This window comes from Equus caballus, chromosome 22 (assembly GCF_041296265.1).
Source record: "Equus caballus isolate H_3958 breed thoroughbred chromosome 22, TB-T2T, whole genome shotgun sequence".
Lineage (NCBI taxonomy): Eukaryota > Metazoa > Chordata > Mammalia > Perissodactyla > Equidae > Equus > Equus caballus.
Window position 1 is genome coordinate 19,871,820 of NC_091705.1, and position 17,341 is coordinate 19,889,160.

General features: G+C 47.4%; 1 protein-coding gene and 1 long non-coding RNA gene across 4 annotated transcripts; one reads left to right on the forward strand and one right to left on the reverse strand.

Moving 5' to 3' along the window:
* The first annotated feature begins 1,193 nt into the window (after positions 1 to 1,193).
* On the forward strand, positions 1,194 to 7,696 carry LOC138920192 (uncharacterized). Its single transcript, XR_011430962.1, has 3 exons — positions 1,194 to 1,311; positions 5,070 to 5,219; positions 7,200 to 7,696. It is a non-coding gene; the product is annotated as an uncharacterized lncRNA (long non-coding RNA).
* Positions 7,697 to 12,807: 5,111 nt separating this feature from the next.
* On the reverse strand, positions 12,808 to 16,987 carry AP5S1 (adaptor related protein complex 5 subunit sigma 1). 3 transcript variants are annotated; one of them, XM_001495890.7, is made up of 3 exons: positions 16,447 to 16,987; positions 15,239 to 15,426; positions 12,808 to 13,951 (listed from the first exon to the last, which is right to left on the reverse strand). In XM_001495890.7, the coding sequence occupies exons 1-3, from the start codon at positions 16,570 to 16,572 to the stop codon at positions 13,525 to 13,527; spliced, it is 741 nt and encodes a 246-aa protein (XP_001495940.2). In that variant the 5' UTR covers positions 16,573 to 16,987; the 3' UTR covers positions 12,808 to 13,524. The 3 variants fall into 3 exon arrangements, with proteins under 3 accessions (XP_001495940.2, XP_005604558.1, XP_005604561.1); XM_005604501.3 differs by having other exon boundaries at positions 15,839 to 16,792; XM_005604504.4 differs by having other exon boundaries at positions 16,398 to 16,612.
* Positions 16,988 to 17,341: the final 354 nt, after the last annotated feature.

Sequence of the window (17,341 nt, forward strand, 5' to 3'; positions counted from 1 at the left end):
TATCAGGAATTTGCTCTTTTTCATTGCTGAGTAGGATTCTGTTACATGCATATACCACATTTTGTTTATCCATTCTATTTTTAATGGAATATTTATGAATAAAGCTGCTATGAACATTCATGTATAAGTCTTTTTGTGGAATTATGCCCTCATTCAAAAATTGCAGGATGATAGGGTAGTTTGGCTTTATTAGAAGCTTCTAAACAGTTCTCCAAAGTGGTTGCACCACTTTACATTCCCACCAGCAGTGTAGTGAGGGTTCCAGGTACTCCAGTCCAGTCCACTTCTTCACCAACACTTGACATGATCAGTTTTTTCACAGGAAGGAATTTAATGCAGGGAATTACTGGTTACAAAATTGTGAGTGGGGCTGGAGGAACAGGAGTCAGGGGGCTGCCCCTGGAGTAACTGAGTTCAAGAGCACATCACCACAACCATAATCAGAAGTGAGGAGGAGGCCCCTGCTGCCACCCCTAGCTCCACACGGCTCTGTCTCGACATCTGCTTAATGCAGGAATGCTGAGTCTGACTGCTGAGACTGGCGGGGGCCCTCCTGTCTCCGTGTCCTTGCTCTCAGAAGTGACAGCAAGAAGATAGCCTCTAGCCCCCCAAATCTCTGAGGGGGCATCTAATTGTCAGACCTTAGTTTATATTCATCACTCTAGTAGCAAAGATGTCTTGGAAATGTATTCTTTCAGTTTCCAGTCTCTGCGAAATATAGGAGAGCCCCCTATAAGGAGGTAGAGGGAGACAGTTGTGTTAGTTGGCTTTTGCTGAGTAGAAATCTACTCCAAAAGGTAACAGACTAACATAGCAACCATTTATTTAGCTCAAAGTTCTGCAGGTTGGTAATTTGGGGCTGGGCTCAGTTAGGCAGTTCTCATCTTATCTGGGCTCACTCATGCTTTTGTAGTTAGTTGCCAATTCTGTTGGGAACTGATGGGCCTAGGATGGGCTCAGCTGGGATGGACCATCTCTGCCCTACGTGGTCTCTCATCCTAGCCTAGGCTTGTGTTCATGATGGCTGGGCAGGTTTCTGAGAGAGAGAAAAGTGCTCTTTAGGCCTATCAGAAGGCATATCACTTCTCCAAAATGGCATATCACTTCTGCCACATTCTGTTGGCCAAAGCAAGTGACAAGGCTGGCCCAGATTCAAGGGGAGTGGAAACAGACTCCAGCTCTTCCAGAAGGGTGTAAAGCCACTTTGCAAGGGTATGAATAAAGGGTGGGATGAACCGCCAGGGCAATCTACCACACTCATCCACGGAACGCCCCACATCTCCCCGTCCTGGAACTAGCCAGCAATCCCAGGTACCTTGTTTCTTTTTTGCGCAAAGCAATAAGATTCCCTGTATCTTGCCTTTTCTTTTCTTTATTTTGTCCTGTCTCCTGGATTCCTTAACTTTATTTTCCAAATCTTCTTTTTTTTCTTTTAGGAAGATTAGCCCTGAGCTAACATCTGCTGCCAATCCTCCTCTTTTTGCTGAGGAAGACTGGCCCTGCACTCACATCCATGCCCATCTTCCTCTACTTTCTATGTGGGACGCCTACCGCAACATGGCTTGCCAAGCGGTGCCATGTCCGCACCCGGGATCTGAACCAGTGAACCCCGGGCTGCCAAAGCAGAACGTGTGCACTTAACTGCTGCGCCACTGGGCCGGCCCCCCTAATTAATTTTTAATGTAAGCAATAATATTTTTATTTTCTGAGAACTTCTTGTTCTCTGTTGTTCTTGCCTTTGCTTTATGGATATGATATCTTCCTGAAGCTAATTACTGAGAATAGTAGTTAGAGAGCCTTTTTTGTTTTGTTTTTTTAATTCTCTTATGTTCCCTGCATGGTTTTCCTCTGAAACCACTCTTTGCTGTTTGATTATTTAGTTTCTCTTTTGTGTTGCAAGCTTTCCCCGAATGTCTGGTGGACTTTGTTTGCATTAAAAACGAGGCAATAAAAAGCATTGAGGAAGTTCTGTGCATATCCACTGGTTGGCTTGCTTTTGGGGAGGGGACAGGTCGGGATGGGCCTGTAGAAGAGCCCCTGCAGGCCAGAACGCGAGGGTCTCGTCCATGGGGCTGTTCTGTTGCTTTAGAGCATGGGTGCTCAACATGGTCAGGCCAGTGACTCCTCGGGCTGTCTGGTAACCACTAAATAGTTCTCTTTGTCCACATGTTTTTTATCTTCCACATATGAGTAGAATCATACAGTGTTTGTCTTTCTCGATCTGGCTTATCCTAGGCCAGAACAATGTTTTTAAAGGCATTTAAAGATACATAGAGTTACCAAAACAAAAATCCCAATTATATTAAAATATAATTATTAAACTATCACACATTTTTTTCATTAAATAAATATTTAAGTAATGCAATGCATAAATAATAGTCCAAGGTATCTGCATCAACTCTATCGTGACCTGGAAATATCTGTAATTTCTTTTGGTGACTGAGTCACATGTTCTGCTAATACCGTTGTCGTTTGTGGCTGACATTTAAAAAGGAAGGGAATTACCAAAGGCACACTTTTGCAGAGGGTTATTGATACGTTCATCATCTTGATTGTGGTGATGGTTTCATGGGTATAAACATATGTCAAATCTTGTTAAATTGTGCACTTTAAATATGTGTAGTGTTGGGGAAATAAAGAATCCTGCCAACGGAAAGACCCTGATGCACTAATATAGCGGAGAGAGAAAACACTATTACTGAAAATGTAATCGGATTACAAACATGCAAATGCTTCCCCATTTGTCCCAGTACTGCGGATGTGCACTTTGATCACTTGGTAGGAGGTGCCCTCCGGGTTTCTCCACTGTGGATTTACTCTTTCCCATTTTTAGTTAATAAGTAATTCACGGAAGGGCACTTTGAGGCCATGAAAAATCCTGTTCCTCATCAAACTTTCACCCATTGGTTTTAGCATCTCAGTATACTTCACAGTCTTTGTATTGGTCTGATGTATTTCTAATTATGTCTGATCCTAGGCATTTATATTTCTTGTCTTTATCCTGAATGGGATCTTGTCTTTCATTGTATTTTCTAACTCCTCATTCGTGAACATAGGGAAGTTACTGATTTTTGCTCGTCACTTTTGCTATTGGCCACCTACACTGGGGCCTCTCTGAGTCAGGGAAGGCTGCTCTCTGGGCCAGGACTTACTTCGTTTTCATCACAAGGATATTACAGGACCACATGAGCCAGAGACAGACCTGTCAAAGGGGTTTAGTGTCCTTTTACTTCTGATCAAGTAGCAACCCCAAGTAATGCCCAGAGAGGAAAGGCTCTGCCCCTGGCTCTAGTTTAAGATGGAGTCTTCGCTGATCCAAAGACTTCTGGGCCCTCCAGCTGGTGTGGCTTATATAATTGGGGTGGACACAGAAGGTGTCGTTCTGACCACTGCCAGGCTTTGTAAATCCAGGTGGCTGTTTCAGTGAGAGGAAGAGTTCCGACCTTTTTTTTTTAATTGAGGTTACGATAGTTTACAACATTGTGAAATTTCAGTTGTACATTTTTTTTAAGTAATTTTATTTATTTTTCTTCCCAAAGCCCCCCTAGTCCATAGTTGTGTATTCTAGTTGTGAGTGCCTCTGGTTGTGCTATGTGGGACACCGCCTCAACGTGGCCTGATGAGTGGTGCCGTGTCTGCGCCCAGGATCTGAACCAGTGAAACCCTGGGCTGCCAAAGCGGAGCATGCAAACTTAACCACTCGGCCACGAGGCCGGCCCCTCAGTTGTACATTATTGTTAGTCATCTTATAGGTGCGCCCCTTCACCCTTTGTGCCCACCCCCACCCCTCTTCCCCCTGGTAACCACTAAATAGTTCTCTTTGTCCACATGTTTGTTTATCTTCCACATATGAGTAGAATCATACAGTGTTTGTCTTTCTCTATCTGGCTTATTTCGCTTAACATAATACCCTCAAGGTCCATCCATGTTGTTGTGAGTGGGACTATTTTGTCATTTTTATGGCTGAGCAGTATTCTATTTGTGTGTGTGTAGACACACCACATCTTCTTTATCCATTCATCAGTCGATGGGCACTTAGGTTGCTTCCCCATCTTGGCTATTGTGAATAATGCTGCAGGGAACAAGTCTCTTTGAATTGCTGATTTCAAGTTCTTTGGATAAATACCCAGGAGTGAGATAGCTGGGTCATATGGTATTTCTATTTTCAGTTTTTTGAGAACTCTCCATACTGTTTGCCATAGTGGCCAAACCAGTTTGCCTTCCCACTAGCAGTGTGTGAGGGTTCCCTTTTCTCCACACCCTCTCCAACATTTGTTAGTTTTTGTCTGACCACTTGTTTACTCACCTTTCTTAGGGGCAGAAATTGTAGGCCTGTGGTGCTACCCAGTCATAACTCTGACCTCTTTCAGAACACTGAGGGGAGAGACCGTTCCTCTTCACTAATAGTGATGTAAAAAGTAAGCCGGCATAACTTCGGAACACAGGGGGCCTTGTAGCAGGAGACTTGCATATGCTACATGATTGCTTCCTTTGCTGTAAGCAGCAGTTTATCATCTGGGAAAGGGACATGTGGTCCCAGGCACATCACTCGAGAGATAACACAGCCTATTGTTTCTCTCTGCTTCCCAGGAGAAAGGAAAAGTAGTTACATGGTGATATTGCAGAGTCCCTGGCCCCAAGGGTCTCCTATAAACCACCTACTGATTCATTTGTTCAATATATACTGGGTGCCTGCTATGTGCCAGGTGTTAAGTATAATGTAGAAAACAAGGGACACAATATAAACTCTCCTGGAGGTTATAACCTGATGGGAAGATGAAACATTAAATAACACACACAAATAAACAATTGCAATGGTGGCGGTCGTTGGAGAAAGCTGTTAAAAAATTAGCACAGCTATTCCTGCTCTTAAGATGAAATATGACTCACCCGTGGAAGAATCTATCTTTCTATGGTCCCCTTCAGCTTACAGACATTCATGGGGAAGGAAGTTATGCCTGAGAACTTAATCACGTCCCACAAGAGTTGATTTCAAGGCAGAACTGAAAATGTGCTTTAAACTGCTGAAGATGGAGCCCCAGAACAGGCTTTTTCCTTCTCTTTTTTAGGTGGCACAGCTATGCGGCTTGGAACCAAGTTGGGTGAGGGATGGAGCCCTAAACTGCTTTGTAAGAACAGGAAAGGAGGAATGAACAGGAATGAAATGAGGATGCTGGAGCCCAGAGAGCAGAGGGAGCAGGGAGAATCATTGCCTAATGGTACAGTTTCTGTTTTGAAGGATGAAATCGTTCTGGAAATAGAGACAATATTGTGAATGTACTTAATGCCACTAAATTGTACACTTAAAAATGGTTCAAATGGTCAATTTTATTTCTGTATATTTCACAATAAAAAGAATAAAGAAAAACAATTTTTTTTTTGAGGAAGATTAGCCCTGAGCTAACATCCACTGCCAATCCTCCTCTTTTTGCTGAGGAAGATTGGCCCTGAGCTAACATCCGTGCCCATCTTTCTCTGCTTTTTTTTTTTTCAAAGACTTTTTAAAAAATTTTCCTTTTTCTCCCAAAGCCCCCCGGTACATAGTTGTGTATTTTTAGCTGTGGGTCCTTTTGGTTGTGGCATGTGGGATGCCACCTCAGCATGGCCTGATGAGTGGTGCCATGTCCGCACCTGGGATCTGAACCGGCAAACCCCAGGCTGCCAAAGTGGAATGTGCACACCTAACTGCTACGCCACTGGGCTGGCCCCAAGAAAAACAATTTTTAATAAAAAAATTAAAAAGGAGGGAGCAGGGGCCGGCCCAGTGGCGCAGCTGTTAAGTGTGCACATTCCACTTCACTGGCCCGGGGTTTGCAGGCTTGGATCCTAGGTACATGGCACCACTTGACAAGCCATGCTGTGGCAGGTGTCCCACGTATAAAGTAGAGGAAGATGGGCACGGATGTTAGCTCAGGGCCAGTCTTCCTCAGCAAAAAGAGGAGGATTGGCAGCAGATGTTAGCTCAGGGCTAATCTTCCTCAAAGAAAAAAAAGGAGGGAGTAGCCTGAAGGTTGATGAGAAGCCAAGGCCCCTGAGGCAATAGGAGTGAGAAGACCTCCTGGGGGTGAATGGTCAAGAGATTCAGGGAACAGGAGTGTCTGACAATCAATCTGGAGTTATTTGCTCTGTCATTCTTTGAGATAACTCTCCTCTATCTCCCTAAACTTTAGTACAAGTCTGCTATACCCAAATACCTGATTCTTGGGGGGCATCAAGAGAAAGAGCATGGGGCCGGCCCTGTGGCCAAGTGGTTAAGTTCTCGTGCTCTGCTTCGGTGGCCCAGGGTTTCGCTGGTTCCAATCCTGGGCGCAGACATGGCACCACTCATCAAGCCATGCTGAAGCGGCTTCCCACATGCCACAACTAGAAGGACCCACAGCTAAAAATACACAACTATGTACTGGGAGGCTTTGGGGAGAAAAAGGAAAAATAAAATCTTAAAAAAAAAAAAAAAAGAGAAAGAGCATGTATTCTGCATCTGGGAAGACACAGCAGGGCAGAGAGGAGGGAAGAGCCACGTGCCCTGAGACCCCAGTGAGACTGACATGCCACAGAAACACAAAATGAGAACAAGTGATGCCTAGGAGACATATGCCGTGCTGGGGCGGTGCTGAGTGCCCCACTGCAGGCAGGACGAGGGCTCAGGTAACTGGCACTGGAATACTAACCAGATGTTAGAGATGGACCAGCTCTACAGGGGTGGAGGACCTGGAACGGCCCAGAAGGCAGAGAGCTGAGAGAACACGAGCCTCATGAACTTCAAAGCCTGCAGGCTCTCTCCTAGCTTAAGCTAAACTGGGTCCAGGGGGGACTTTGCGCTGCAGTTTCCACCTCGTTGAAAATAAGAGATACATCTTCAGGAAAAGGGATTTTTCTTTTCTGGTGCTTTCTGGGATCTGCCACATTAAAAGGATTGGGGGGAAAATGATAGCTATGGACGACAGGCAAAGGAGAGCCAACTAGTGCATAACTGGAATCCCTGAAGGGAACAAAAACATGAAATACAATAGCTATTTAAAGATATAATTCAGGAAAGTGTTTCTGAAATAAAAAGGGATTTCAGTCTATGTTTGAAAAAAAAATATCATGTTTACAGTACAAGATATATTCTAGTAATGTTACCAGAAAATAAATAATATTTGGGGCACCCAGGTGAAAGATCAAGTATAAAGGCTCCAAATTTTTTTTTAAACCTACAGGAACTCAGGAAGACTGTTGTTATGAGGTCACAGAGAAATAGTGTATTAAAGAGGCAAAAACGGAAACTGCAGATTTTCTAGAAAACAGCACGTCAGCACCTATGGAAGACAGCCAAAGCAGTGGTCAGAAGAAAATTCATAACTTAAACACTAGTACCATTTTTTTAAAAAAGATTGAAAACAAAAGAATTAAGCATCCTCAAGAGTTATTATAGGGGCCGGCCCCATGGCTGAGTGGTTAAGTTCGCATGCTCTGCTTCAGCGGCCCAGGCTTTCACCAGTTCAGATCCTGGGCACGGACATGGCACCACTCATCAGGCCATGTTGAGGCAGCATCCCACGTGCCATAACTAGAAGGACCCACAACTAAAATATACAACTATGTACTGGGGGGATTTGGGGAAGAAAAGCAATAAAAAAAAAAAGAGTTATAAATAACCCAAATGAAAACAGAAGGAATGACTTAATGAAAATAAAAGCAGAAATTAATGAGTTAATGCTGTTTTTTTTTTTTTAAGTTGAATGATGGGTACTTGGATGCTCATTATATAATTCCAAGAACTTTTTTATAAACATGAACTATTTCACAGTAATTTTTAGGTTTGTTAAATGAACTATAATATATCCACATAATGGACAAGAATAAAAAAGGATAAAAATGCTATGTCCTGCTATGAAACGATCTCCAGGATACACTGTTAAGTGAAACAAGCAAGTGCAGAACCCTATTCAGACGGTCCCCAACTTACAATGGTTCAACGATGATTTTTCAACTTTACGATGGTGTGAAAGCATTCATAGGAACTGTACTTCAAATTTTGATTTTGATCTTTTCCTGGTCTAGTGATATGCAATACGATCCTCTCTCAGGATGCTGGACAGAGGCAGCAGCCGTAGCTCCCAGTCAGCCATGCGATCTCGAGGGTAAACAACCCATACACTTACAACCATGCTGTTAACCCATACGACCACCCTGTTTTTCATTTTCAGTACAGTATTCAATAAATTACACAAGATAGTCAACACCTAATTACAAAATAGGCTTTGTGTTAGATGATTGTGCCCAACTGTAGGCTAATGTAAGTGTTCTGAGCATACCCAAAACAGACTGGGCTAAGCTATGAGGTTTGGTAGGTCAGGTGTATTAAATGCATTTTCGACTTATAATATTTTAAACTTACAATGGGTTTACTGGGATGTAACTCCATCATAAGATGAGGAAGATCTATATGTAGTAGGCAGCATCTTGTGTAAAAAATAGTGCAGGCAGCAAGTGGAATAAGAATACATGTTCAGAGCCAGCCTTGATGGCCTAGCGGTTAAAGTTCCGTGTGCTCCACTTTGGCGGCCCAGGTTCAGTTCCTGGGTGCAGAACCACACCACTTGTCTGTCAGTAGCCGTGCTGTGGCAGCAGCTCACATAGAAGAACCAGAAGAACTTACAACTATGCACAACTATGTACTGGGGCTTTGAGAGGGGGAGAAGAAAAAGGAGGAAGATTAGCAACAGATGTTAGCTTAGGGCGAATCTTCCCAAGCAAAAAAAAAAAAGATATATGCTCATATTTGCTTATATTTGTGTAAAGAGAGATAAAAAGATATATAAGAAACCAAGAAAGGGGCAGTAGGGGGAACAGGGTGGATAGGGACGGAGGTGGGAGCAAGTTTTTCAGTGAAACCTTTTTTATCATTCTGATATCTAAATCATATTACCTATTTGGCAAATAAAATTTAATTTAAAAAATAAACATTTTAAAAAGTCAAGGCTGGGCCAGATGGATTCACTGGTAATTCTACCAAACATTTAAGGAAGAAAATATACCAATTCTCTACAGTCTCTTTCAGAAGATAGAAGCGAAGGGAACACTTCCTAACTCATTGTATGACGCCAGTATTATGCTAATACCAAATCCAAAGACATTACAAGAAAAGAAGACTACAGACCAACACCACTCATGAGCCTAGATGCAAAAATCCTCAACAAAATATTAGCAATAGAATCCAACAATGTATAAAAAGAATTATACACCATGACCAAATGGATTTATCCCAGGTATGCAAGGTTGGTTCAACATTTGAAAATCAATTAATGTAATCCATCACATCAACAGACTAAAGAAGAAAAATCACATGATCATATTAATAGATGCAGAAAAAGCATTTGACAAAATCCAACATCGATTCATGATAAAAACTCTCAGCAAACGAGGAATAGAAGGGAACTTCCTCAACTTGATAAAAAATATCTACAAAAACCCCACAGCAAACATCCTACTTAATGGGAGAAACTAGAAGCTTTCCCACTAAGATCAGGAACAAGGCAAGGATGTCCCATCTCACCAGTCCTTTTTAACATTGTACTAGAAGTTCTAGTTAATGTAATTAAGACAAGAAAAGGAAATAAAAGGTATACAGATTGGGAAAGAATAAAAATTATCTGTTCACAGATGACATGACCATGTAGAAAATCTGAAAGCATCAACAGCAAAAAACTCTTGGAACTAATACACGATCATAGCAAGGTTGCAGGATATAAGGTTAATACTCAAAAGCCAGTCACTTTCCTCTATACCAACAATGAACAACTAGAATTTGAAATTAAAAATACATTACCATGTATATTAACACCAGCCAAAACTAAATATTTAGGTATAAATCTAACAAAATATGTACAAGTCTATATGAGGAAAACTGCAAAATTCTGATGAAAGAAATCAAAGAAGAATCAAATAAATGGAGAGACATACTCCATGTTCATGGATAGGAAGACTCAACATTGTCAAGACATCACTTCTTCCCAACTTGATCTATAGATTCAATGCAGTCCCAATCAAAATCCAGCAAGTAATCTTGTGGATATTGACAAACTGACTCTAAAGTTTACATGAAGGGGCAAAAGACCCAGAACAGCCAACACAATACTGAGAAAGAACAAAGTTGGAGGACTGACACTATCCAACTTCAAGACTTGCTATAAAGCTGCAGTAATCAAGATAGTATAGAACTGGTGAAAGAACAGACAAACAGATCAATGGAACACATCAGAGAGCCTAGAAATAGACCCCAGAAATGTTGTCGACTGATCTTCGACAAAGGAGCAAAGGCAACACAGTGGAGCAAAGACAGTCTCTTCAACAAATGGTGCTGGAACAACTGGACATCCACATGAAGAAAGATCACTGTAGACACAGAACTTACACCTTTCACAAAAATTAACTCAAAGTGGACCATAGACCTAAATGTAAACACAAAACTATAAAACTCCTAGGACATAACATAGGAGGAAATCCTTTGGATGTTTAAAGCACTTTGGATCAATTCAGTGACGCTTAATGCTGCTTTGCAGGCATCTGTGCCCAGCTCTGTCCCTCCTGGACCCTTGGGGGCATCTCATACCCTGCATAGCACCTAGCAGAGTGTCAGGCTCATGTGAGGTAAGTATAAGAAATTGTAGTGGAAACCAGGCTCAGAGCTACTAGGGCAAAGTGGGACTGCACGGGAAGGGCGCTGGGTAAGTTCGTGGGGTTAAGGAAACCCGGGTATTATCTGGGCATCTGGAACAACAGAAACCAGGGGCGCTGCGGCCCCAGGGCAGGGTCTCGGTCTCTGCCATTCTCTGCGCATCAGTTTCCTCCACCTGATGGGAACCAAGGCTACCAGCTCCACCTAAACCGAACTTCCCATAGCTTCCAGGGGAGTGGGGTCTCACCCTCATCCTCAAGTTCAGTCTGAAAAACAGGCAGAAACGTTTCAGACCAGCCAAGTTGGGGCCCTTCAACCAAGGCCAGAGGAGCCTGTTCTTGTGAGAACAGTCATTCCACCAGGACCACCAGCTTGGAGCAAGGGGAGGGGCAGCCCAGGAGAGCAGACAGTAAAGGACAGGGGTGGCCCACTAGGGCCTGTGGGACATTTCTAGCGGCATGGTTTGCCACATACACAGACTGAGGTCACTCTAGGTCTTCAAGGTCAGAGGGTGATTTGTGGCACCCAAGGATGGAGAAGGTGGCCTTGTTCCACTGGTGACGGTGGTGGTGGAAGGCACGGCATGGCTGATGGCCTTGGCTGCAGACTTGGAAGGGCAAAATCCTGATCACAGGAGCTGCCTCCTAAGTGGGTGTGTGTGTGGAGGGGTCCTCCCTCGGTGCCAAAGGACAACTGGGTCTTGGCAAGCACAAGATGGGGCCAACACCTGCACCCTGACCACCTAAGAGGAGGCTGTGCAGCCCACTTGAGAAAGCCACATCTCACATGCAACAGGCAGCTCATGAAAATAGATATAGGGGCCAGCCCTGTGGCCCAGCGGTTAAGTTCACGCACTCCACTTCGTGAGCCCAGGGTTTCACCAGTTCGGATCCTGGGTGCAGACATGGCACCGCTCAACAAGCCATGCTGAGGTGGCATCCCACATGCCAGGACTAGAAGGACCCACAACTAAAAATATACAACTATTACCGGGGGGGAGGGGGGTTGGGGAGAAAAAGGAAAAATAAAATCTTTAGAGAAAAAAGGGGCCAGCCCAGTGGCGCAGCGGTTAAGTGCGCACGTTCTGCTTTCGCAGCCCAGGGTTCACCAGCTCAGATCCTGGGTGTGGACATGACACTGCTTGGCAAGCCATGCTGTGATAGGCGTCCCACACAGAAAGCAGAGGAAGATGGGCACGGAGGTTAGTTCAGGGCCAGTCTTCCTCAGCAAAAAGAGGAAGACTGGCAGCAGATGTTAGCTAAGGGCTAATCTTCCTCAAAAAAAAAAGTGGGGGGGGGGAGCAGCCCGGTGGCACAGCAGTTAAGTTTGCATGTTCCGCTTCAGCAGCCTGGGGTTCACCGGTTCGGATCTCAGGTGTGGACATGGCACCGCTTGGCAGGCCGTGCTGTGGTAGGTGTCCTACATATAAAGTGGAGGACGATGGGCATGGATGTTAGCTCAGGGCCAGTCTTCCTCAGCGGAAAAAAGGAGGATTGGCAGCAGATGTTAGCTCAGGGCTAATCTTCCTCAAAAAAGAAAATAGATATACACTGAGGTTTTTTTCCAATTGAATCATTTTAAGCCAGGACTAGGAGCTGCTGATTAGACTCCTAATAGCAGTTTGGTGCCCCACCATAGGGTCTGACCATTGTGTGGGCAGGCACAGCTCCACACTGCCTAAGGGCTTTTTCTGGGGGCAGAATGAGCCAGGGAATTTTCCCTGGGACAACTCACAGCCACTGACTGGAGGGAGCTGCAGACCAACACCCACAGGTCTTCACCCCTTGAGTGAGTCATTCAGAGGTGACTGTTGTGCACTGGTTCCCAGAGGTGCTGAGCTCCCTACCTGTCCTGGATAACACACCTGTATGGGCTGCTTCCCCTTCCAGGGCTTCCTGGGATCACCTCCCATACAAACCACTTGCATCTAATCCTTGTCTTAGGCTCTACTTCTCAGGGATCCACATCAACCCCCCACATCCTGGTAGAAGACGCAAGTGCTACCATCCAAAGGAGGCACAGGAGACAGAGATGATGTGGGGGACAAGAGGTGGAGATCTCCCAAGAAGCTCTCAGGGGCATCCTTGACCCCCCGCTCAGGGTCACACAAGCAGATGTGCATTAATGACACTCACAGAAACGGAGGGTGAAATCAAACAGCTGGTGCTTTTAATTCAAAATGGGAAAGATGACATCACCCAGGCCAGACCTCTTGCACCCACCTTGAGAGTACCTTCTCTCCCTGCAGACAAGGGAAGCCCATGATTACTCGAGGCTGCCTGGTGGGCACAGGCTGGACCCAAAAGGAGATACAAAATCCCCCTGCTGAACGACTGACACATCTGTGAACTGTGGTGGGCTGGACACCAAGCAGGCCCTCACCAACAAAGTCCTTGTTTTGCCTAAGTGGGTGCAAAGGCAGGGGCCAGCTCCCCAACCCTGGGAGCCTCAGAGAACCCTTTTGCTCTGTGATGACTGCAGGTTTGGAAGAACAAAGTGGGCTGAGTTCCAGGCAGCCGCTCCTCACTCTCCAGCAGTAGTGGCTGGTGATCTGCTTGGGGCTGGCTGGCAGGGATGGGAGCAAGCAGGGTCAAGGACAAGGGGGCTGGCCCAATGCACTGGTCTGAACAAGTCACAGGACAGCTCCAGGCACAGGATGCTCTGTGATCTCTCCCCTCCACCCTCTGCCCGACCCCCTTTCTGTCAGCTTGTCCTGTCCACTTGTGCTGGGTGTGGCAATACACCACAGCTGGGAGCAGGCTGGGAAGGAGGCAGATCGTGAGCTCACCTGGCTGTGTGTTTGTCCATCCCCATTCCCATCTTCCCCTCCTTGTACTCTTGGGAAGTCCCAACCCAGTAAGGAGTCAGCGAGGACAGGCAGCACTGAATTCCTTCTCCAGACCCTGGACAAACTGGTCATTAAGGAAGAGCAGCTGACCATGGGGCAGGAAGCGGGCGAGGATGCCCTCAATGCGGTCAGCCCGCAGCAGGAGGTTGGTGCCGGGGGCCAGCAGCCGGAGGTGCTCGAGGAGGAGGCGTGCCAGCAGCCGGAGTGTGCCCTCAGCCAGCAGTAGGTTCTCGTGGGCGTCCAGCACCAGGGCAAAGCCTAAGGAAAGCACGCCCAGCCAGACCACCGTCCGCGGCTCCTGGAAAGGGTCCCCTGCTGCCAGGCGGAAGGCCCCACGTGGGGCCTCATGCAGGGGCACTGGTTCATCTGAGGACTGGGGCTGCAGGTCCATGGGGGGCCGGCCAGACGCCTGTTGCTGCAGCCGGCACATGGACTCCACCTGCCTGGGGAGAGCGGGTAGGTCATTGACTGTCATCCTTATGACCAGCCCTGGACCTAGAAGCTGCCATTATCTCCTATCTCAGATGTAGAAACTGAGCCCCAGAGAGACTAAGTGAGCTGCCCAGGGCCACAGAGCAGGAAGCATGAATCTGGATGGGAATTCAGGCTCCAGCCTCTACTCCCTGAACCATTTCATTCCATGTGGCCACAAGAAGGCAGGTTTTGAACACAGCTCCTCAGGCTGGGAAAGGGCACCAGGGGAAGAAGATCGGACTCACTTGCTTCACGGAGGCCTCCTCAACATAAAGAAAAGCAAGCAATGAGAAGCGGAGTAAAAGCCACGGCCAATCCAGGCTGTCCAACCCTCCACCCTCATCCATTGTGCAACCCTCTCCAAATAAAGACGGACTCCTCACTGGCCACCCAGGCTTTTCACAGCACTCTACAATCCCTCCTGAAACACCTCTCAATCTGGGCTGTGCACAGGCCAGCCTTAAAAGTATCTGTTTGGTTTTCTGTGCCACAAGAAGGGGAGTAGGCCCAGAGGAACAAGCGGATGGCAGGAGGCTGGCACAGAGCTACCCCAGAGTGTAAATCTCCTCAGCCAGAACACAGAGGGGCCAGGAGATTCTGGCACCTGCCGGCTCCATCAGGGTCTGGGATGGGAAGGTCCAAGGCCAGCCACCCCATCCGGAACAGTCTTTCCAAACTGTGCTCTGTGCATCCCAGGCTTTGAGGAAGCTCTGGGCACACAGAGTGCCCACATGCCACATTCTCTTTCCTCCTTAGAGATTGCTAAAGCTTAAAGGCACTGAGAACTTCTGCACTGCAATGCATGTTTAACTGGTACCCAGCTCTGCCTGCCCACAGTCAAATCCCAGCTCTGGCTCTTTCTACATGTAATCTTGGTCAGGTTAAGTTCCTTAAACTCTCATTACCTCAGTTTACTCACCTGTAAGGTGGGAGAATAAGTGTACTTACCTCAAAGGACTGGTACAAGGATGAAATGAGTTCATATACATGAAATACTCAGAACATAAATGCTTAGCACATACTTACAGGCTCAATAAATGCTAATTATAATTGTAACGATGATGATAAATAGCATTATTATTTCTTTAACCCTTTTTCGTGTAACACTTGTGAATGAGCGTGGAAGACTTTGGAAAACACCACTCTAAAGCTTTCTGCCTCTTAGTCCTCCTGTTTCTCTGTGCCACCCAGAAAACCTATCACAATTGGTCATGCGTTCAAAGAAGGGCAGGGGCTGGGCTGGGCTGTGTGGTTACCTGGCTACAGCCAAAATCTGCTCCTTGCGGAGGAGTCTGTCCCTCTCGGCGCCATGTGGCCGCCCGTCATCAGGTGAACTCTCAGCACCAAAGACGCAGGAGTAGAGCACCCGGCAAAGGCCCTCCTCCGCCTTCGGGGCCCTCAAGGTGTGGATGAGGAAGGCGTGGACCATGGCTCCGGGAGGGTCCTACAGGGAAGCCAGAGACCTTAGTGAGACGGGCGCAACCACAGAAAGGGTCTGGCCTACCAGGGTGTGGGAGCGTGTGGCTGGTCACTGGTCCTCCTGGGCCACCCAAGGCACACTCCCAGCCTCTGAATAACGACATCTGGTCAGCACCACCTCTGCCCGTAAGAGTGTAGAGGTGAAGAAATCTCAGACAACCCCAAATCCAGTTCTACAAAACAGCTGGCCAGGAATCTTCCAAAGTGTCAAAGTCACCAGAATCAAGGGAAGCCGGGGAGCTGCTCCAGACTGAAGGAGACTAAAGAGACGGGGCAGGTGGATACAACGTGCGACCAAAACAATAGGGCATTATTAGGACACCTGGAAGCATTTAAATACGGACTACAGATTAGATAACAGTCTTTATCATTGTTACCTGGTCTTGAATGTAGCACAATGTCCTTGTTTGTAGAAAATACACACTGAAGTACCTCTAAATACAGAGGTCAAGAGGCATCATATCTGCAACTAACTTAAGTATCAGAGACTATACGGGAGTTCTTTATAAGAAAAGGGTTGACGTTTGGGGTAAGTGTGAGATTGTTTCAAATAAAGACTAGTAAGTAATTAATAACAATAATAGCGTCCGTCTGGCTCAGTGGCCAGCTTGGGGTTAAAAGGCAGCCGGTACACAGGAAGCAGATATCTGTAGTTAAGGGTAAACAGATTGTCCGTTTAAATTGTCAAACAGGAAGATTCGGGAAGGCACTTTGGGAACCGGAGTCCGCTGACCTCCGGTGACTCCGGTGACCTTCTAGCCGCAAGAAGAGCGCGTCACTAGCCTTCGCCACCACGTCCCGCACCCCCGTGGAGAAATGGTAGCGGCCAAGAACCTTTACGTCACTGCCTCGCGCAACTCAGCGGCGCAGTGCATTTGGGGGTTCGTAGTTCCTTGCTCCAGTCACCCAGGCCTACGCAGAGCACTCCGCACTCACTGTGCCGCCCTGCGGTCCGGGTCCGCTGTCCTCAGGATGTTGCACTCACCCTTCCTTCCCGGACCGCCGACTTGTAGCAACAACCCACTTCACTTGGCAGCACGGGAGCGAGGGCGGCTGCGCGACCCCTGGGCGTCTGCGCACGCCAGCCGCGGGCGCGCGCGCGCGCGAGCATGACGCGCGCCGGCGGGCGGGGCCCTCACGTCCCTAGCGCTGGTCCGGGTGGGGGCGGGGGTGGTGCTGCGACTCCTGCACACCGGGAGCGGCGACTTTCGTCGTCAGGCCGAAGACCGTCTGCTTCCAGCTCCGGGCGGGGCCCACACCGGTCATTCCCCGCCCGGGTACACAGGGTTCGCACTCGAAGCCATGGACCCACTGAGCCCCAGGCCACCGCCGCCAGCGGCCGCGAGGGGGCGCCGCGGCCCGGCGCGTGACCTCCCCGAAGAAGCCGGAGCCGGGGCGGTCACCGCTGGCGGGGTGCGGACGCCGCGGCCCCTGCCGGCCTGGTGCGGCTTGCGGGGCCTGGGGTGCAGGGCCGAGTTCTCCACCTGGCCAGTGTGCGTGGGGACCGCGGGGGCGCCTGTTAAAGTGCAGCTTCCTGGGCCGTAACCTTGGAAATCATGACTTCGGGAGGAAATACGCATATTTGGGGCGTTTTCGGGGGGATTCTGGGTTGTGGGCTTCTGCGGTGGGTTAAGACGAGGACTCGGTGTAGAGTAGAACGATTCAAACTCTAGTCCCAACCCTGTGACCAGCTGTGTGTCCTTGGCAGGCCAGTCACTTCGTTGGGCCCAGTGAAGCCCCATAGGGTTTAGTAGGCTGCTAGGTTTTCCTTTCACACTCCCGCCTCTAACAAGCTCCTCCATCCCTCTCGGAGTATAGCGGTATAGGTGCACCATCAAAGGCCGAGTGAGGAGGCTTATACCTTAAACTTGAAAAGGGCG

What these genes read in the sequence shown, in the direction of transcription:
- AP5S1 (XM_001495890.7), bottom strand. Translation starts at nt 16,572, where the DNA reads ATGCTCGCGCGCGCGCGCGCCCGCGGCTGGCGTGCGCAGACGCCCAGG. An exon ending in CGGCGGTCCGGGAAGGAAGG is followed by an intron (nt 15,427 to 16,446) that starts GTGAGTGCAACA and finishes GCTTCCCTGTAG; the next exon opens with GACCCTCCCGGAGCCATGGT. An exon ending in CAGATTTTGGCTGTAGCCAG is followed by an intron (nt 13,952 to 15,238) that starts GTAACCACACAG and finishes CGCTCTCCCCAG; the next exon opens with GCAGGTGGAGTCCATGTGCC.